The sequence below is a fragment of the Neopelma chrysocephalum genome, unplaced genomic scaffold (genome assembly GCF_003984885.1).
Source record: "Neopelma chrysocephalum unplaced genomic scaffold, ASM398488v2 Primary Assembly neopelma1_42b, whole genome shotgun sequence".
In the NCBI taxonomy this organism is placed as follows: Eukaryota; Metazoa; Chordata; class Aves; order Passeriformes; family Pipridae; genus Neopelma; species Neopelma chrysocephalum.
Window position 1 is genome coordinate 7,887,069 of NW_020897701.1, and position 22,694 is coordinate 7,909,762.

General features: G+C 37.3%; 1 protein-coding gene across 1 annotated transcript in view; it reads right to left on the reverse strand.

The window, feature by feature from the left end:
• BANK1 (B cell scaffold protein with ankyrin repeats 1) overlaps positions 1-22,694 on the reverse strand; it is a 141,885-nt gene that overhangs the window by 97,186 nt on the left and 22,005 nt on the right. The window contains exons 3-5 of the mRNA XM_027677165.1: positions 6,918-7,066; positions 5,635-5,773; positions 2,952-3,094 (exon numbers count right to left, since the gene is read on the reverse strand). Coding sequence (XP_027532966.1) covers positions 2,952-3,094; positions 5,635-5,773; positions 6,918-7,066 — 431 coding nt within the window. The remainder of the gene's footprint in view (positions 1-2,951; positions 3,095-5,634; positions 5,774-6,917; positions 7,067-22,694) is intronic.

Here is a 22,694-nt window from a genome sequence, read left to right on the forward strand (position 1 = left end):
TTAAACCTAATAAATCTGTACCAGTAAACTCCAACACTAAATAATTGAACCAATAATTCCATTTGGTGGAAAATTAGATAGAAAAAACAATGCAGCATGTAAATCCAGCATACTGAAATAAGAAGCTCATGAGAAGTAAAAAATGAAATATAAAGAAGTTTAATTATGAATTTTAAGAATCTTAAAATCAGTCTGTACATTGGGTTACTGTGAGAACATAAACTCCCTAAGAGAGTTTCTTTAATGCAGAATTATATAAAAGGGAGAGAACAAAAAATCACGGCCTTTAGCCAACCTTCACCCTCCTATATTCTTATAGCAAGTTCATTCAGCATTATGATTCAGTTATTATGATCCCAACTCTTTCTACTTAACTATAAAATTTCAGGTTTTTTCTTTTGAAACTTATGCAAAGAAACTTATTTAATTTGCTTTTTTTATTTCATTAAATTTTAAACATTTATTTGGTTGCTTAAAATGGCTTGCTGATATTGGTAAATGTGTTTTAAATTCAGACAAATTTGGAACACAGAAAATTACAATCTGTCAGACGTAGCAAAGAATTTTATCCAAAGCCATAATTTGTAAAATCTTAGATTATGTTTAATCTAAACTTTAGCTACTGTCAATGTTTAATTGCTCTCTAAAACCAGATTCATAAATGCAGCAGTACCACACTTTGTTAGTCTCCCACCAAGATGTATGAACTGACCTGACCATCAGTAAAATGAATGGATAGCTGTAAGTCTATTTGTTGGGTTTTGTCTATCTGTTTGGCTTTATTGGGGGACAAAGTGGAACATCTCAAAGGAGCTGAAAAGGTTGGCAAGACAACGTAGAATACAATGAAAGCATTTTACCAAAGCCTGTGTCTTTGGTATACACTACTGTAGCAATTTGCTTTCATCACAGAATTTTAAAAAGGAAATACTTCTCAGATTGCAAGCACTTGTGAAAATCTTGAACTTTTCTTTGAACCACAGAGTGATATTGCTTTGATCAATAATTGCTGTAAGACTTTCTATTTTATATCAGTTTTGTTTTTCATTGTGTTTGATTGTTACTTTGCATAGATAAACGCCTGTTGCCCCAGGATACTTTTGCAAATAAGCTGATAGTCTCAAAGGTTTTAATTATCCTGGTTAAATAAAAGTTACTATTACTCCTGCTACTTGATGGGAATTCTAATTAGTATCTAGTCTGTTTTGTTTTTCCTTTTGTGAACATATTTTAAAGATTAAGTTAAATTATGTTCTGTAAATTGCATCTTTATGATGCATCTTATTGACATTAAATCAGGTTTACATGAAAACTTATTTAAAAAGTTTGTAGAAATATTTTAGCTGCCTAGCTAGTTAGTGTACCTCACTCTGTGGCTCAGCAGGTACCATTAAATATGACAAATTTTCCAACACATAGTACACTTACAAAAGAATTACCATTAGTATACCTTGCCACAGAGCAGCCATGATATCGTGTGGACTGTAGAACTTACCCAATTATAAAAATTTTCTTGGCATTAATTTTCAGTTACCAAAAGAATAAAAATGACAGCAGACAAACAGTGTCACCTCATTTAAACTCATGCTTATTATCCAGATGAGTAAAGGTGAGGAAATTGTTAAACATAACCAATGGTCATAATACTACAGCTGTATTTCCTGGTGTGCACTACTGCTCTGCACAGAATTATTTTTGCATTTGAATATGATTTGAATTGCATGTGTTTTACTAAATATTAGTCATGCTGGTTAAATGAAGAGTCAAACTCCTGAATAACACAAATAGCTTTCCAGTGGAAATAGCATGTGTGCTTTAGGTATCTAGGTTACCACGTTAATGACAATTTTTTATACCATTATGACACACTTCTTATGCATAAAAGTTTAAATGCAATGTGTTAGAAGCTTACTTTGATATACTTCAAAATACAAGCTAAAGAATGACAGATACTATAAAGAATTTAAGAACCCATTTGTACTTTGAGGTGCACTATTTTTCTTGTGCAACAGCCTGTTTTCTTAGAACAGAAGTAACTTGTACTTGGAAGGCACCTAACCCCATCCTTAATAGATCACTAATAATGCAATACATCATTTTTATTAATCCCTTTGTTATGAGTGTAATGCCTTAGGTGGTGCACAAGGTAGATTTATCACAGGAAAATGAGACTGTCTGCACTGGAAACGCAGACTATTATTTTTGTTCTGGCTTTGCAATTACAATATAGACATTATGACAAGCCTGCTTGGGCTACCCACCGTTCAACAAATGATACTTGAGATTCCATCCTTTCTCAATATATGCCTTCTTTTCTTGTAATTTCTTATGTGCCACTGGCAAGGAACAGGCTGCAGAGCATTGCAGTCTGCTGTGCTGATTTGAAACCCAGCTCAAAACCTGATTTTTTTCTAAATATATGCAAAGAATCTGCATGGCAACCAGCAAGCAAATCACATGAATGATAACAGAGCAGCTGTAAATGGACTCTATATGAATAGCAATCTACTGCCCCCCATACAAGCTATGCCAGAAAAAACCCATTTGCTGGTGAATGAATAATAACAGTTGAAATACAATATGGTTTAAGATTACTTGCTTCTACTGGTTTTAGAACATGTGAAAAATAACACTTTAAATGGAGAGGGACTTCACTAATATTTGTTCTTATTTTCATCCTTTGTAATGCAGCATGTTGTACACTGGGCACATACATAGCACAAAGGATGTTTATATCACTCTGTAAAGAAAAAACAAGAATAGAGAAAATTTGTTTTCTCTTGCCTGACTTGCTTATAACTAGACATCTCAGAGACAGGCCTCTTAATCCTGAGCCTATTATTGAGCCATTACTAATTACTGTGTAATCAAAAGATTGCATATTATCTCTTAGTTCATATAAGCACTTACATTCTATTTTTCTTTAATTAAAAACTGAGAAGTCAACTTACCTGACAAGTGAAAGCTATTGGGTCAGCCACTTTCTTTAAAATGGGCTCAATCTCCTCTAGTGCAGTGTAGTACTCAATGTGTGCTGTGGTCTCAATGACTCCCCCACAGTAGACATTTACATATACAGGGCCAGCAGGAAAATCTTATAAAACAAAAATCAGAACAGTAGTTGAAGATATTTTGCAGTCCCAGACCAGAGATCTCAGGGAATGAGTAAAATAACAGGAAGATATCACAGAAAAAGCACAGAGTTGATGAACTGGATTTGCATTTAACAGGTGATTTAGTGTAGTCAATTTTTTATTCAGGTCTTTCAGTCTAACAAAAGAAAATACATATCTGTAAATATGTATAAAGCAAAGCTGTTCTACTGCTTCACATTAGAAAGGAGATGAAAACAGAATTTCCAACTTCCCTTTGTAGTCTGATGACCTATAATCAGCTCCCTTATGCCTACATATTAAGGAAAAGTTTATCACAAATAGTGTAATTGCTATTCATTTTTTTAAACATTTTTCTTAATTGCAGTCAAGGTTCTCAAGATTGCATTTGAGCTAGGCTAAAGAAATGGCAGTATAATTAATTAATTCCATTCCAGTTGTTTACCTCATAAAAGCAAAAGGAAAGAGGCATTCATAGTCTGCTACTTAAGTATGACTTGCTTTGTGCAGGCAGCATGAGCCTACTTTATGAGCACATTTCCCAATTCATTAGTATTCATTGTGCCAGACATTCTGCTGGACCATACTAGCACAGTTTTCTTAAAATACTAACTCTGCCCACAAAACAGTGATAAAAGGGACAACCCTGAAAATGGAGAAGAGTAATAGGGCCAGAGTAACTAATCTAACAGAACATCATGTTAAATCACTTAAATGGAAACTGACCAAAAGCTTTAAAAAAAAAAAACAAACCCAAACAAAAAACAACAACAACAAAAAAAACATTTTTACAAACATCAGATCAGCTGGACCAAAAAAGGATACTTCCAAATTTCCAACTCTTCCGGACTTTTAAAGGACATTAATTTAATAATGAATTTATCATTAAGGACAAATGATATAAATATTAAACTTGGGCTACAGCTCTCTGCAAATTTTTTTCATATTTCGTTTACTGTTCATATCTTGTTATTCATCCACTAGAGAAACCTTCTTGTGATCAACAATGTTCTCACAAAGCAATTTTGGAAGAATCTTTTAAGATCTGTGAATGAGGATTTCAGCTTTTGTTCTCTGAAATCCAGTTACAGATGAAAGCTGCCTGTTGGTTATTTACTTCTCAGACAGGTTGCTAAAAACAATCTATCTGCACCATCACAGTGATAAAGACCTTTCAGGCCATGTGTGACCATCATCCCAAGACAGTGTTCAGGATGAAAATCACAGAATCACTTAGGTTGGAAAAGATCTCTAAGATTGAGGCCAATCGTTGAGTGAACCACCACCTTGTCAACCAGACTTGTCATGTCCAGTCATTCTCTGAACATTTTCAGGGATGGTGACTCCACTACCTCCCTGGGCAGTCCACTCCAATGTCTAATCGCACTTTCTGTGAAGAAATTCCTCCTAATGTCCAACCTAAACCTCCCCTGGCGCAGCTTGAGGCTAGATCTTCTTGTCACTGGCTACCTGGGAGAAGAGGCTGACCCCCACCTGGATACCAATCTCCTTTCAGGTATTTGTAGAGAGCAATAAGGTCTCCTCTGAGCCTCCTTTTCTCCAGGCTTAACAACCCCAGATCCCTCAGCTGCTCATGTGATTTACTCTCTAGACCCTTCACCAGTTCTGTTGCCCTTCTCTGGACTCACTCCAGCATCTCGATGTCTTTCTTGCAGTGAGGGGCCCAGAACTGGACACAGGACTCAAGGTGTGGCCTCACCAGTATCGAGTCACAGAAGTCATCAGGTCATAGAATTACCCAAACCTAGCTCCAAGAAGCCACCATGGAAAATTGTAGCTTATATGTATGTATTTCCTCCTATCTAATGTTCTATTGCAATCATTTTAGAATAAAATATTATATAAGTTCCTTTGGGAATTGACAGTATGCAGTGCAGTAGCAAACTATACTCTAAAGCCATAGGCGAAAAATTTTTTAATTCTTAACTCACATCAAAAGGGTGGAGACAGGTTTGGCCATTAAATCTGCACAGATCTAAGAGAAATTGTTGTTAAATAAGTGAAACTGTTAGCAGCTAGTTATGGATGGTGCAGTGGGAAAAAATCATTACAAACCTGCAAAGCTGAGTGATACAGAGAAACGGCATGAATATGAAAAAAGAAAAGAAATTATTTCCTGCATCGGTAAGAATTATGGAGAGGAGTATAACCAAATTAACTGCATTAAATATAAAATGAAACATTTTAGTAATAGAGTAATAAAAAAAGAATATTAACTTTGCATTTTATGGCACCAATTTTGAAGAATGTTAATCTGTAACTAATCAATGACATTTTAAGACCGCCACCTGCCATTTAACCACAGAAAACTAACCTAAGAGAACCTAGCTTCCCATAAATCACAAGGCCTTGCTTCTCTGCATTATTAATAAAAGTTTGTATGCAAAACCCATGTACAGGAAACACCTACAAAATAGTAGGAAGTGAAACTACTTATCAGAAAAAGTGAAGGGAGTTGAAAATTCTCAGTTTACTTAAAGGCAAAGAATATTTTTCTTACCTAGGGCTTTTACATACTTGACCTTCTTATTCCAAGAGGCTGTCTGTGTCCTAATTCGTTGATTATCTGATATGAATTCAATTTCTAGAGTTTCATCATCAATTTCATCTTTCACCAGAATGAATATTTCACCAGGGTTCTATAAAATTAAAATGTGTTCCCATTAGTCCTTCAGAAAATTATACTGAAAATTTAAAATTATATTGAAAGAACTTTTCTTTACCACCACCTTTATGCAAAACAGTCATACTACCAAAACATGGTGCTATCTCTAAATAATAGATAACAATTAACTAAAAAATACCTTTAGTATTTTACTGACATAAATGACACAATTAATGTAGGATTTTAAATTCAGCTTACCTAACAATATTTTGAAACAGTATTTTAAATGCATACGTAGGTGAATTGTTACATTTTCTAAGGCCACTCTATAGTCTAGAAAAATTACATCCATCCTAATAAGAACCTAAAATAATTTAGAGTCACTTAAACTCTTACAGTGAGCTGACAGTAAAGTAAGATAGAGGCAACAGGTGATGTGAGACAATACCCTTCTACTACCTCCTGAACCAGGGGGAAAGTTACTCCCTTAGAACTGTACTGATCTCAACGATGAAATAATGTAAGTCATCGTTAAAAAACAGATAACAAGCAAAATGGGTGATGTTCCATGTACACTGCAACCTCCATATCTGACCATGGGCACTCATTTATATAAAGGAATGCAGTGCTGGATTTTGTACTTCCTCTGTTTACACTGTCACATATTTCTCACAGCAACAGATTAAAAACACATATGAACATTTATGTCCATTGAATATGCATGCAGATACGTATATATAAATATTTCTGATTTAATTTAAAGTCACACTAGGTACATGCTCACACAAGCACTTGTGTAATTCATGGTATGGGCACATAATGCACATACCCATACACCCATCATGGATTCTTGCCAAGAGATACTCCATATCTCTCAAGAAGTGCCTGACTACATACTATACATAAACTATAAGGCCCTCATGACAGTAATACTACTCAAGCTGCCCAATAAATCTAACAGAGCTAAAATACCTCAGAGGCTATCTCCAAACTATTTTATTTGCAAATCTTTTGACTGCAGTGCGGATGTGACACAAAGGCAAAATAAATGCACTCTCATTTTGGCCCCTTTACAATTTTGAAAACAAATAGCAGACATAGTGTGAATGAGATTGCAGAAGTAAGAGGAGATGAACATTGACCGTTATCCCAAAAATTTTAGCATCTAAAAATCTTACCTCACATGATACTCTTCTTGGAAGCACCAATATTGACTGCTCCTTAGTTTCCAAACTTTTAGAAAGTACCTCATTTTTAGAACTGAAGTCTGTTGTTTCTGATGCTGCCCTGACATTTGACAAATTAATATCAGAGCTAGTCTGGTGATCTGAAATAAATAATGTGGAATGAGAACATTGTTAATAATCCAAAATCAACAAAACACAGCAGCGATGTGTTTTTCAGTGAATTACTCATATGGCATTTGGAGTCACATTAAGGGCACTGCATGAAAGCCTGGAAAAGTTCCTTTAATATAAGTGTGATGAGGTGTCCCCCCTTGACAAAGAGCTTGCCTCTGAAGTTCTGATCCTGCAGCCTTAATTTACAAGAACAGGCTCTGCTCATATGTTTGTGTTACTAAAACCAAAAGGGACACAGCCTTTAGATCAAAATCATTGTGACCAACCAGGTCACAGAGATCAGCCAGTTTTGTAGACTCAGAAAAACAGATTCTCATACACTAGCATAAAATGGGACTTTTACCACTCTTCCTTTCCCCATATGAAAACAAACACATGCTATATGTTTACAACATCTACCCACCTATCTGCAGGAAGGGTTAACATGAGGGCAGTAATATCTGTGACCAGGTAATTATGAGAGTAGGCACAGATTTCCTCCAGAGTCTTTGCCTGCGTTAATGGACAAAATGATGGATGGAAGGCATACATTTTTTTAATTGGATAAGCTGGGTTTGGAAATGCTATACCAGTCATACAAGTAGCTTGCAAGCAGGTTCTTTTCTGTTTTGCTGTACCAGAAAAGGCTAAAGAGCCATTGTGAATCCTTCACCATATCACAGAATTTTAATGATGAAACAGAACTGACGACTGCATCTGCAGAGCTCTGACTAAGCCTGTGTTTTAGCAAAGGTATTCTTCACACCTGCTACTTCTCAGCTGTATCATTACTACTCCTTTCCAGACACTCTATTACCCTGTATGAAACACTCTTGCCACCCATCTCAAAGGACTGCAGTAGCTCTTCATCATGCAAGATTACTCAGTATACTGCAGTCACCTAGTTAGATTATTGATATCATTGCATGCAACTGAGAGTTAAAACCTTGACTGGCTGATGAGAAAATATCCTGAGAGACACCCACAGTATCTTGCATTACTGTAAATTATGAAACACTCACAGTCAATTACATTCAAGGATACAAAGAAATTTTCAGGCACATCTTTTCCTCTTAAATGGATGTAGAATATTACAATTAATTAGTGATGGCAGAATACAGAACAGCAGTAATTTGGCTCTGCTCAAACAGTACCACAGCCATTTTGAGTTTTTTGCAAAAGTGCCCAAGTGACTGAGGTACACAAACCACACAGTGCTCCTAAGTGGAACAGAAACCTTTCCAGTCAGTGTCAGTATTGGAAATGTACAATTACTTTTCTCGCTTGCCCTTATTTTCCCCATATGCACCAGTTCATCTGATACAGAATGTTCTCTTTCCTTAGCAATTCTGCCTTGCTTGGATTTTAATAAACTACTGCTATAGTAAATGTACCTGCTGAGTGAATTATTCCAGGGCATGCTATGTCTAATGTAGAAATTTTTTTTCCAGAAATGTGCTTTGATTGTTAGAGAGATCTCAGAAAAAAAAGGGAAAAAATAATAATAGAAAAGAGAGTAATTTTTCCATGTTTCCTCAAGGAAGCTAAAGTTTCTTTAAACATCTAAGGTAGGTGGGTTTGGTGATCACCACTAGCTAGTAAAATCTGCCCAGCCTACTCCTGCTTACACTCTCATGCCTTTAAGGCAAAAAAATTCTGAATTTAAGCTGTGAATTCAGTGTAGATTGGTAAAATTACACCGAACCTATGTGTAGACGTACTTTACGGAAGTAGCATTAATTCCATTTGTTAAATAGGCTACACTGAACAAAGGCTATTTTGATTCCAAATGAGAGCCCACACACAGTTCAATGCAGTTTAATAATCCAGCTCAAAATATAAGTACATTAATTTCTCTGATTATCACTGTGAAGATGAGACTTTATTTAGCACTGCCCTTCAGAAAAAGGAAGTCCTGAGCCCTCGCTGAGGAAAACAGGTAGGATATTTTACAGCAGTCTTACAGGGTCTACTAGAAAGATGGAGAAGGACCTTTTACAAGGACATATAGGGATAGGACACGGGGGAATGGCTTCTGACTCAAAGAGGGTGGGTTTAGATTAGATACTAGGAAGAAATGCCTTACAGTGAGAATTCTGAGACACTTGAATAGGTTGCCCAGAGAAGCTGTGGATGCCTCATCCCTGGGAGTGTTCGAGGCCGGGTTGGATGGGGCTCTGAGCAACATGGTCTAGTGGAAGGAGTTCCTGCCTATGGGGTTTTAAACTAGATGGTCCTTTCCAACACAAACCATCCTATGATTCTATAATACTGTATACCCAGAGCACATACTTTGGGAATATTACGTGTTCACATTTTAAGTCACTCATAAACCTTACACTTCAGCACATAGAATTCACTTCAGAAGATAACTCATATGAGGTGCACGCTGCTTCTGAAACTTTTTTTGGCCACTTCAGGCAAAGGAGTCTCACAGAGACAAGAAACCTTTCATTATTAGATTGACAAAATAAAAGGAATGAATAACAAATCTGGTAGGCACTGGATTCAGTCGTCTGTCAGCCGTCTGTCAGTGATCGTTCTTTAAGGATCATGCAGATGCATTCTAATCTATGTGAAGTTCATGACAACTTTATTTGTACAGTCTGCACTCTACTTATCAAAGATGATAAAGTAGTCACTTTTACCTTTTAATGCCAATAATTCATCTACTGAGAACATTAATGCTAGCGCTAATAAGTTGGTTTAAATTAGGATAACATTTTCCTCCCCCATAAATTGCATTTTAATATTTTTATTATGCCTTGTGATATCTAAATACAGCACCAGAACTTCAACTCAGTCAGTATTGGGACAGCACAGCTATACCAATAATAGACAAATTATAAAAAATTTGGCTCCTACATGAAAGACTTGGATATTTAAGAGAATTAGGGATTCCCCTGCTGGCTCTGAAAGTGGTTAGTAATTTATTAGCTAAAAACCATCAAGCAAGACCTCTTTCATTAAATGTCAGGTCCACCTCACAAACAATGAACTATGTACAACAGTCCAAGAACCACAGCAATCTATCACTACTATATATCTATTAACCAAACTTCAGGGGCACCATCTCCAGCACTCAAATTCCCACCAGCAGTTGCACACTATCTGTCCTAAAATGTGGAACATAAGCAACCATATGAAATGTCATCTATCAATGCTGAACAAGGAATACACCAGAGATTATGCAAGGCTTGGCTTGTTAGCATTAAGTGAAACAATGTAGCTCATAACGGTATTAATACTACATTAATAAAATTGTAGTAACACAAATGGAGCACTTTAGACAACATTTGTTCCATGTGGGCAGAAGATGGTATCAGTCTTTTGAACACTTAAATTTTGGAAATTTTTGCTATGAATCCTCTTTACATTCTTGTTTTGAATCTGAAAGCAATGGCTAGGGAGCTCCACCAATTGCAGAGGCTTTAATAAAAATGGTCATTTAACAAGCATTTACAACTGAGGGTGAAGAAACAAAAAAGGAACATCATTATTATGTTGAAATATCTAAGAGAGAGGATTTATTAAAGGGTATTTGTTGCTTGGTGAATGTGTTCTTTTAATGTTTTATATAATGGTGACCTATCTGTGAGGTTTTTAAAATGTAGCAGTAATTATTAAAATAAAGGATGAATAAAACCAGACCCTTTCTTGTAGGATCAAAGTATAAGAAATTATTAACTATATCTAACGATGCTTAGACAACACTAAGAGTTAGAAGCTAAAAAGAAAGGAAAAATCTATGATAATCTTCCCTCGAGTAATCAGGGCAGTACTACTGGGAATTATCATCTATTATAGTGGGTAATGCTTCATTTCCATCAGGTTACTTTTGTTGGCTTACTTTGACAAATATCTACTGCTTATGGTCACACTGAAAGGACTGACTTTAAATTTAAGTTAATTTTAAATAGTAACATATTACACACATTTACTGTAACAGCTATTCACTTAACTGGGGACAGTGCTGATGTTTTCAATTTCACTTCAGTATTCTCTCCTAATTCATGTAACTTCAATACATCAACTTGGTATCTTTTACACGAAACCCTTTGAAACACATTATTGCTTTCAATTTAACATTTTAAACTAAATTCATTACATGACTTTGAAATTGCATTCCTTCACATAAACTGAGAAATTTTAATAAAGCCTCTCTAGTCTCCTGTGTATTCAACAAGTAATGCTTCACCATGCCTTCTAAGCAACTTTCCTGCCAAGTCCAATCTTCCCCTGCCCCCCCAAATTCTAACACTTCAGATACATTCTTTAGCTACCCTTATTGCAGCCTACATGACAATTGTAAGTATTCTCTGTCTTTGTTTACTTGGTACTTGCTACATGTTTTGAGTCAACAATGTATGTGACAGATTTAGGGCATTAAAAATAGCAGAAAACAAACTTATGAAAGATTTATGTGTTTTCTAAGGCTACCCATGGAATGAATCTCTCAGTCAAAATTAGCTTGTTTTACAAAAGCAAAATGCCTGCTAGCTGCACAAATTTCAGTTCTTCCTCAAGACTTGCTAAAGCAATGCTAGCTGGAGAACTGAAACTATGTTACAGAAGAGGTCCTCAATTAGCCCTAGATCACACATCATACAAGAGGATGAGAAACATGGGCAAATTAGGTTAGGCAGATGACAAGAAATGGAAGGTTAAATTAGTGCATGTGGCCAACTTGCCATATGAAAGAGAATATAGGGTGTTCCAGCGTCAAAGATTAAAATAAAGAGGATTACAGCAGATCATTTAAGTGCAGGAGTCATCCCATCTTATATGGTAGGCCCACTCTCCGGCACAACATGAGGTAAAAGCAGAGGTGGTCCCACTGGGTTCTGTGAGGTAAACTGAAAAGGTTCTCATGCATAAGTGACTTGCAATTCAAAAGCCTGAAGTCAAACATATGTGTGAGTGCCCTGAGGAAATATGGATTAAAGTAGAGCCATACAGAAGATGCAAAGTAACCTTCTGTAATGTTAAAAAAATGAAGAAAAAAAAATGTATGTACATCATATTCTTCCTGCAATTCACCATAAGTTTATCATAGACATTTATGGAAGATAATTCTCTTAAAGTATGGGTATTTGTAAATGCTGCATGAACTCAGCAGAGAATGCAGCAGATTGGGATTGAAAGGGAGCCTCTAAATGCATAAATTGCTCTATAAATTACCTGAAAACCGCTGTGAGAAACAGGGAGGGAGAAAACATCTACCACACTGGGCTTCATTCAATGGCTCTGTTTTCCTCACATGAACATGGGATTTACTCATTTTTACCATAAGCACTTTCTAAGGTATGATTTCAAAGCAAATCCCCTTTTCTGCTCTTCTGAAGTTTTCTTTTACTGATGGTGAGAGAAGGTTTAGGAATGGAAAGGCTTCCAAAATCACATAAAATTATTAATATATGCTCAAACATATAAACATCTGATTTCAGTCTTAATTTCTTTCATTTTCTATCACATATAAATTCCAGACCAAGATAAATATATTCATTACTGAATAAGCTTTAAATAATGCTTTTCTCTATGCTGAACCATCTATCTTTTGCAAATACACCAACAGCTATCTTTGTTTTTCTCAAAAGCATTCTCAGTCCCAGTTTCTTCTGCATGGTTGAGTTCTTCTGTCAAAAACAGTATCTTTCTGTAAGTTGGCCTATTTTGCCCATGTCTCCAAAACACTTCTATTACTTTATTTATGGTGTATAATTTTTCTTGTGAATAAGCATTAAATTGACACTTCCTTTAACAGCTATGAAAAACAGTTTTTCCTTTTCTGAGTATTTGGAGTTGGTGTTTGTGTCATCTTAGCAACCAATGGTGCTGCAACTTTCATTCATATCTATTTCTCTCTCATAAGAGCAATCCCTGAAACCCCCCACATCTGTTCTTTTATGAATTACTATACACATGTAGGCAAAGATAGATTTGCTGTGATGGTACATGCCCACCTGTTCTTTTATTATCGTGTATGTTTCTGTACACAACAATTTATCACTCTGACATAACTGTAGCCTAATGGAGTCATCACGAAAGCATATAAAGAGAATATAAAAGTCTTACTATGTGTAGCCTTATTGGATCTGATAGCAAAAGCAAAAGATCCTGCCTTCAAATAATCCCCAAAGTTAAAAAACACTATTTATCATGAGTTTATCAATAATCTTTAGGAAATAACTTGGACGGAACTGTAAGCATGTCTTTATACATACTTTCACATGATGGTAACTGTATATTCAGAGGCAATCTAAAACTATAACAACTAGTTTCTAGCTGGTCTGTGGTTTGGAAGGAAGATTTGACTTGGTGCTTTGGCTACAATACATATATCTAGAGGCTTTTGGGGACTAATTTCATCTTTTACTGTACATCAATTCATGTTATTATTTTTACTGCAATCAAATCCATGACTTTCAGCTTCAGCAGCAGCACTAGGAATATTACTACTCTGATGTGTTTTAGACACATAGCAGGACTGTCCCAAAGAGTTTCTAACTATTAGGCACACAGATTCGTTTAGAAACAATTACTACCTGCCTGAGGTCATTTGGGTGCTGAGCAGAACTGTTGATGGAGCCCAAGCCTGTTATTTCCAGTTTCTACGTTCTGCATACTTCTCCAGGGAGAAGCAGACTGAAGTCTGGGCCTCTGTATGCACCAGCAGTTCTCAGTTATTAAAGCCTAATGTTTTATTAAAGAGTCCTTCAATCCACTTCAGAGTTACTGGAGTTCTACCACAGTAAAAACACTTTGGCATTTTTGTTCCATTTCTCTGTGGTATCAGCACACACATATCTCACCTCTGTTTCAGTGAAGGGTTATACAGCACTAAACACTGCCCAAAATCTGAGACGTGCTGCTGCAACTTAGACAGGCTGTGCTCCTGCTGCTGCCTCAAAGTACCAATGAAGACAAAAGGACCAACAGTACAGGCATTCAGAGTTGTAAGCAGATCTCCAAAACTAGTTAGCCTGATAAAACAGGCCTGGAACTTCCTTATTATTCCAAAGGGGCTAGCTGCAGCTGCCTAGTGGCTCTATTACATCTAAACTACAATTCAAGTCTCTCCTAACTGGCCTGGCTCAAACTGCACACTGTGCTTGGACACAGAAGTGGCACGTGGTTACATTTTTAAATACATACATATAAAAGAAGACAGCTAGAGAGGAGTGTCTGAGAATCAAGCTGTACCTCAGGGAGGCATGAGTTCAGATTTCAAGCTGAATAAGGTTTAAGTTTTTACAGGTATAACCCTCAAGAAATGAGGAAATTCCTCGAGGAAGGAGTAGCCAAACTTTCTTCTCTTGGCCACTTCTGAAGACATTCTCTTGATGAAGAATATTCTTTAGAGTCATCAAAGGTCAAAAAATGACACGGTCATGAAGTTTAACATAACTTCAAGTCCCTTAACAACAGCACTGGGAGACGGGAGAGACACTGGTAGCTGGCATTCTCAGCCTTCCCACTACTCAAAGTACAGGATACATAATCCTTAATAATATCAAAACATGTACTGACATAAGACTACATACTCCACCTTATAGCATCCCTTAAATCAATTAGTAAGAGAAGCTAGCTTGGACTGCAGCAGGGCATTTACCAAATAGTGTATCTTAGTCTGACAGCAGAGCTTCAATACCTGCACAGGGCTCTTATCAATGCCTGGATTAAATTTATGATGCTGTTCTTGATCTGTACATCTCTAAATTACATAGGATTCATCTATCTAAGAGATGTCCCTGTGCCATGCTGCCACAGTTGCTGTCAGTAGAAAAACTCACACCAGACACATTCGGTATTAAAGAAGGGGAAAAAAAAGTGAGTTGTCAGCAAGACTGACTCACTAGGGGACAGGCTGCTGTGCAATTTACTCCCACCTTTAGTTTGAAATAGCTAAAATCTATTGACCTTTAAAGTGGGCTAAAAGGTACACTGCATTCTCAGGAACACAATTAAGAGTGATATTTTTATACACATCTGAAAACTATGCTTGCTTTCTAACCCCTGTTTATTTTCCCCTTGTTAGAAAGTAACCTGAGGTCTTTATCTTTTAAGACAATGTCCTTTAATCCAACAGAATGGACACATTTTATTAAAACAGGATTTTAGACAGCATTATAGGAAAAGAATACCATAGCAGAGGCACTCTCATGGCTCTTTATCTGCAAAAGGGATGCCATCTATTCTGCTAAAAAATGCTGGTCTTTCTCCAGTTTTGTTTGGTAAAGGGTACAGATAACACAGTATACACATACCTCTTAGTTTGATGAGATCTCTGAGCAGGACCAAAAGATGTCTGCTATTAAACTTAATAGGCATACAGCTATTACCCTTTAAAATCACCTTTTGTGCTCCACTTGCCCATCCCTAATTGCTTTAGTTAATTAGTGCTAGGACACAAGCTTTAATGGCAAATGTTAAAAAAGACAAAGCTGTTTCACAGAAAGGGAAGAGCTTTTTCTGAAGCTGCATATCACCTAGTGGGTACCTAAATCTGAGGTTAGCTCTATTTTGCAGGTAAAATAATGAATACCAATTCCACAATAATGCATTCATATTTTATCTGTGCGGTTACAAGGCTGTGTACCCAGATCCTAGTACGATTGCTTCCCTTTTCTACCTTAGAACAAATTAAAAATAATGACTATTTGAGGAACAGAAAATTTCCTGAGGAACCACAAGGGAATTTCTCAAAATACAGCTCCCTAGTATTAAAATCAAGTCTTCTTTTCTTCTATAAAAACCAGACATAAAGTAAACACATAACAACAGCTGTGACTGGCTAAAGAGCTGACTTGTTCAGTTATCACCCACAGGACTGAGTCCTCATACATGCATATCACGGTCATTAGCATTCCACAACTGGATCTTTTCCCTCACTCAATAGCAAATCAATAGTTTTCGCATCTTCTTGTAGCTCATATTTCCCCAAAGGATCTCAGTGATCATATTGTTTTTCCATTTTCCAATGTACTGTCTGACCTTTTCCCTCAAGGCCTTGCACAATTCACTTTAGTCAATCGCTTCTTATTGATTGTTAGCGCCTGCTCATTCCCCATCTATCTCTGCTTTAATGGATATGGGGGGGAGGGGGTTGTGATTTTTTTATGTCCTGTCATCTACTCACTGTTCTTTCCACCCTTATTGCTTTAGATTACTCATTTAGATTTATACTTCTGTTCAACTTTCATTCCAGTTCAAGCTTAAATTTCATCTTCTCTCAGCTCATCATTTCTTTTGTACAATGCCCTTACATACAAAACAAACTGCAGCTTTCAGCATGCCACTCTCCACTTAAGACCTCACATAAAGTGACACTCTTTTGTGAATTTATAAGGTCTAGCAAAACCCCTTTCTTGGTTTATAATTTTTCCTGACACTTCTATTTTGTATCTTTCCGACAATTTAGCACTACACACACTTCCTTCTTTCTAGGAAGAAGCAGAGAAAAGAGAGTTCCTGGAAACACTTTTTCACAATTCATCCAAAGTCAAATCCTTACCCAGAGATTCACCTGCTTTCTGCAGGGCACAAATGCTGGCTTATTTGCAGCTGTTATCTTACCTTTCTCGGCTTTGTAAAGACTGAATCTCGGAAACTGCAATAATTTCATTTCTTGGGCTACTTTTCCTTCCAAAGTTCTGCAGTGGTATCAGATAACTGCTCCCTGTTGCACCACCACAGAAGGAACATTGACCACATATTTCCTCACACTAGCTTGTGAGTCAGTCTTAATCTCACATACAGGATACAATTATTGGGAACTCCTAATTTCTAGTAGCCTGTTTCACTCATCACAGCAATGGAGAATCTCTCTGGTCCTCTTAGCAACAAACAGACATAACTAACCTGCAAAGGCTACAGACAATCAGCTCTATCAAGATGACTGCCAAAAGCTGATTGAGAACTGCTGTCTAGACAACTTCTGCAAAGTTTTCAAGTGAAATTTTTGCTTTTGATGTAGGACTTTTTTAGCTGGAAAAATCCTCCAATCGCTTTATTACAATATCAACCATTCAGCTCATGGGAAACTTGGACTTAAGAGTTGCTCTTCAAGTCCCCATATTAAAAAAAAAAAAAAGTAGTTTGGAGGACCATCTCCTCAGTCCTTTCTTTTCTTGGGACTCTCTGTTTTCTCTAACCATTCCCTATTTTACTGTCTCATTTTTTGGACATCACACTCATGAATGAGAAACACAGTGGTATTCAGCACCTGGATGATGAGCCAGAAAACCTTTTTTATAGCAACAAATTTCTTCAACACACTGACCCATGGCACATTCAACACAGGACAAAGAGAGACATCCTTAGAAACCTTGACAATAGGTATGTAGGGATAAACCAGTGCAGAACCAGTATCCTCAGAGTCCAGCAGCACAGAACTCGTATGCCAAGAATTTGGAATAACTTGTCCTTTTCCATCCCTAAGCATACTGATGCTATTAAGTCAATTACTTTGCAACAGTGTCAATCCAGAAGTAAAGTTCTCTAAGTAAGAACTGAGGAGAGGAAAGGAAACATGCTATGTAGCTCTTTACAAAAAGCAAGTTAAGACTTTGCCAATCTGTTATCCCTACTAAAACTTCAGGCTTTCACAACTATAAACAAACCATGATGGCAAATGTCACTAAAGTTGTGATGCCACAAATTCTCCCAGCCAGTGGCTCTCAATGAATAATGCTGCAAATGTAATGTGAGTAGTACTGATCTATGTGAAATTTCAGATCAGCTCTTTACTACAAGCAAAACTCCTCATGCTGGGAACAGAAAAGGAAAGCTTTCCATGTCTTCCTTTTTCTCTATTCTGAAATCAAAGGGGAAAAAAAACCCAGCCCTTTTGAATCTCCTCCCCTTTTCACACTCCTCGCAAGAATATATGGGTATGGATGCATGGGTGGATGTCTGAGAATAAGGCATGTTCCTCTAAACAACTGTTCACTATGGTAAGGTTAGGTTGTCTTTCATGTCTGACAAGATGTAAGAAAAATTCAATTTTGTGAAGAGTACTGCTTTATTTCGTGAATGTAACTCACCATCTGCAAAAACTGCTTCATAAATGCAAGGCAAAGAGTCTCCAGGATTTTCATCCTGTGGCTTACCTAGGAAAAAAGAGTAATTATTTAATGGTATCCACTTGGAAATATCTTTAACTGGTCATCAAATCTGATGAAAGTGAAAATAGTCATCCTACCTGATTGTTTCACAGAAAGTTTAGTTCGCTCTAAGCAAGATCTTAGCAACAGAAATCAAAGTGGGGGAAAAAAATCAGCAAAATAAAATACAGTTAATGGACAAACAAACGGACAAACAATTTAACCGTCAGAAATAAGATAATACCATGACACTTTTTTTTTTTAGATGAAAATCTGTATGTATTTTAAATGTAAGATAAAGCTATTTTAAAGCTATGGTTTTGCAGATAGGAAAAGAAAACCCCTAGAACAAATCCAAGGGTTAGTGGAGAGGAACAAGCCTAGAGAGATCTTCAGATGGAGGTATATTTATCTCTTTTCAGTAAACAACCCTGTGATTGTTTGTTTTCAATTTACTCTGACTGGTATAAAAATGTGGACTTGAGGAAGAAGTTTTGCTGAAAGTCAATATGGCAAGTAATAGGAGAGGAGCTGGGCAAAAGGAAAAGGAATAGAATCATGTAAAGTGAGAAATGGAAAATGGATAAAATACGTTGCAATTTGGAAGACAAGACAACTGTTCTGGGCTGTGTTTGATAATACAACAGATCTGGTTACAAACAGTATCATAGAATCATAGGGCGGTATGGGTTGGAAAGGACCTTAAAGACCATCTAGCTACAACTCCCTTGCCATGGGCAGGGACACCTTCCACTAGACCTGGTTGCTCAAGTCCCCACCCAACCTGGCCCTGAACACTCCAAGGGATGGGGCATCCACAGCTTCTCTGGGCAACCTTTTCCAGTGCTTCACCATCCTCATCGTAAGGAATGTCTTACTTATGTCAAACCTAAACCTGCCCTCTTCCAGTTTAAAGCCACTCCCTCTTGTTCTATCCCCAGAGCCTTCTCTTCTCCAGGCTGAACAACCTCAACTCTCTCAGCCTGTCCACAGGAGAGGTGCTCCAGTACTCTGAGCACCTTCGTGGCCTCCTCTGGACTTGCTCCAACAGGTCCATGTTGTTCTTATGTTGGGAGCCTCCAGATCGGGATGCAGCACTCCTGGTGGAGGCTCACCAGAGTGGAGTAAAGGGGCAGAATCATCTCCCTTGACTTGCTGGCTGCACTGGTTTTGATGCAGCCCAGGACTTGGTTGGTTTTCTGGGCTGCAAGTACACATGTTGAGCTTCTCATCAACCAACACCTCCAAGCCTTTCTCCTCAGGACTGCATTCAATCCATTCTCTGCTCAGCCTGTATTTGTGTTTGGGATTGCCCTGATACGTGTATGACTTTGCACTTGGCCTTGCTGACTTTCATGAGGTCTGTGTGAGCTCACCTCTCAAGCCTGCCAAGGTCCCTCTGGATGGCATCCCTTCCCTCCAGCATGTTGACTGCACCACATAACTTTCTGTCATCAGCAAATCTGCTAAGGGTGCACTCAATCCCACTGTCCGTGCCTACAACAAAGATTTTAAACAGTGCCTGTTCCAATACAGGATCACTGAATGGATGAGGTTGGAAGGGACCACAGTGGGTCATCTGGTCCAACCTCCCTGCTCAAGCAGGGTCATCCTAGAGGACACTAAACAGGATTGTGTCCAGACAGCTCTCGAATATCTCCAGTGAGGGAGACTCCACAACCTCTCCGGGCAATCTGTTCCAGTGCTCAGTCACTTGCACAGTAATGAAGTTCTTCCTCATGTTCAGGTGGAACTTCCTGTGCATCAGTTTGTGTCCGTTGCCTCTTGTTCTAGAGCCTGAGCAGAGTTTGGCTCCATCCTCTTGGCACTCCAGATACTGATAGATATTCAAAAGATCCCCTCTCATTTGTTTCTTCTCAAGACTGAACAAGCCCAAGACTCTCATACGTGTAAGATACTGTAACAACATTTTCAGGACCAAGTTCTGGACCCACAGCCATTTAAGTAAGTACACAGAGACCAAGAGCAAGATTTGATTCTATTTTTCTAGTATGAACATAAATAGGTGTTATACTTCATTGTTTCAGGGATAAGTGTTACAATTTCTTTAGTCTGGACTGCAAAACAACTCTTATTTAATCCTAGTTCCAAAAAGCTGGGACTTATTTAACAGAAATACATCATAGTGAAATTACAAATAGTAATTTTGTTATAACAACACTTGTGTGCCAAAAAATATACAAAGGATGCATTTCCAGTGCTCTTCTCTATATGCCTTCCAATGATACCCTTTCAGTAATTGTGATTAGTAACCACAGTGCAAAACTCAGTGAGAGTCAATAATACATTAGATGAAGGACATGGTAAGACTACAGATTGACACAGCCATTTTACAGTTCTACCTGCAAAAACACTTGCTGGAAATCTTAAATTATTTGTCAGCTTTAGAAATAGCCTCACAACTTCAACTAAATACTGACTGATGACTGGGCCATAAGCAGGACATAAATTTGGATGATGTCCATTTCAAACCTTGAAAGAGCAGACTGAAAATGACAAATCCATTCATTTCAAAAATAAAAAAAATTTAAACTAAATAAGCAACAGTAAAGTCACAGTATATTAAATTAGTACATGTCATTGCAGTAATGCTTATGTTCTAGTCATTTGACTTTTATTATGAACAAACCTTTCAGGAGTTTGTCCTAAATGCTGCTAAAAAACATTCACTTCAAGATGTCAGTGCACTCACTTTTCCAGGTGTAAGCAGTTTTCATCCAATTAGTGTCAAAAATAAGAGGAAAAACCATAACATACATGACACATACTTGAGAATCTAAGGGTACAGGTTACCATGACTAGCTAGACAGATTGAAACACAAGCTGCTAAGAAACCTCCTAACAAATAAAGTCTTCTCCGGATTTTGCAGGAATAAGAGAAGGAATAACAACGAACTCAAACAGTTTATACAGCAAGGGATGACAGCCTCAACATCCTATCTATGGTTGCCACCTCCAGTTTCCCTTCGAGTTTGAAATAGCCAGGATCCCGTGTCAGATGAAACAAGTTAGTGACACCAACCAGATTTTGTTGACAGTCATTCCCTTTTCCAACCCCCATCTCTGCACTGGCATCCCAATAATCATTCTTTGTGGAATGGAGAAACACATAATCTCTGGAAGATGTATTAATCTTTTAATTTTAGCAGTCCCTACAGAGCAATTCAAAGACTCATTGGCAGGGCAAAATGGAAATGAGGGCTATACCGCAGCACATAACAAAATGTCTCTTCTGCTCTTCCGCTTATGATATAGTCAAACAGATTATTTTAATTTTAATAAAAAAATTTAGTTGTCATTTGAGGTGCTCTGTAATAAGCAGATGGACCTCACTGCCTTAAAACACCAACAGTGGTATACAGTGTCTGAATGTAAATAGATTGGGGAAGGATTAAACAGACACACAAGCCTGTGGGCTCATCTACTGCAACTTCCCCTGGCAGTGAACAATGCCAGAATCACCTACCTGCTTTCCTCTATTTACTCAATCTTGCATGTTCATGAGAGAAATCTTTACAACCAAAACTTTAGTTCACACATACACACACACAAAACCACACAGCGTTCAGTATTCACAAACAAACAAAACCAAAAGTTCTAGTGATTTTGTGTCTTCTTCAACTTTGTTTTTTATTAGCACTTTAGCTTCATTTTCTCATGGACTCCAAGTCAGTGTCAAAATCTAGGTGAAACGCCCATTGAAGCCAATGGTAAGGTTCCCACTTAAATTAAGGGGTTTAGCTTATCAGCACAAGTCTTGCTGACAGCCTAAGAACAGCCATCATCATTGGTTACTTGTATTTGAGTACCAACATGAAGAGAATTTTACAGGAGAACAAGCAAAGCAGTGGATTCAAAATGTGAAACATTACTTCAGTATTCAATGTCATACCCAAATTCAAATAAAATTGATGCCACTGTACTACAAATGAATCAGGAAACAGATACCATGAAAGCTATGGCAAAACAATAATGATTTCTTTCTTTTCCTGTGACCAGAACAATGGAAACTGGCCCCATATTTGAAGTGGTCTGAAGATTTGCATGTGCTAAGCCCTATTTTAAACTCACAGCCTGTTTGTCCTACATTTACTTAGAGAAAAACACTCAATGCTGGTATCTCATTACTCCACATCTATACCTTACTAGTAGTTGCAAAAGCAGTTTTCTTAACATTAATCTTCTTGGTCATTAAAAGTGTGTGCAGGTACATGGAATATTTTTTAGGTAAGCAATCAGAAATAATGGCATATTGCTGTCTCAGGTAAAAGTTACATATTCGTTCTGAGAATTTTTCCTGGGCTGTTGAAGACTGTGGACAGCATTTTCTAGCTGGATTATGTTACTTTACGTACCTCTCACTTTTCAGTACAATAGCAGATAATGAACAGATACATGTAGGTTTGATGAGCAGTTGTCAAATATCAAATTTTGTAGAAGTAAATTCTCTTCATATTTTGGAAAAAAAAAGAAAGGAAAAAAAAGGAAA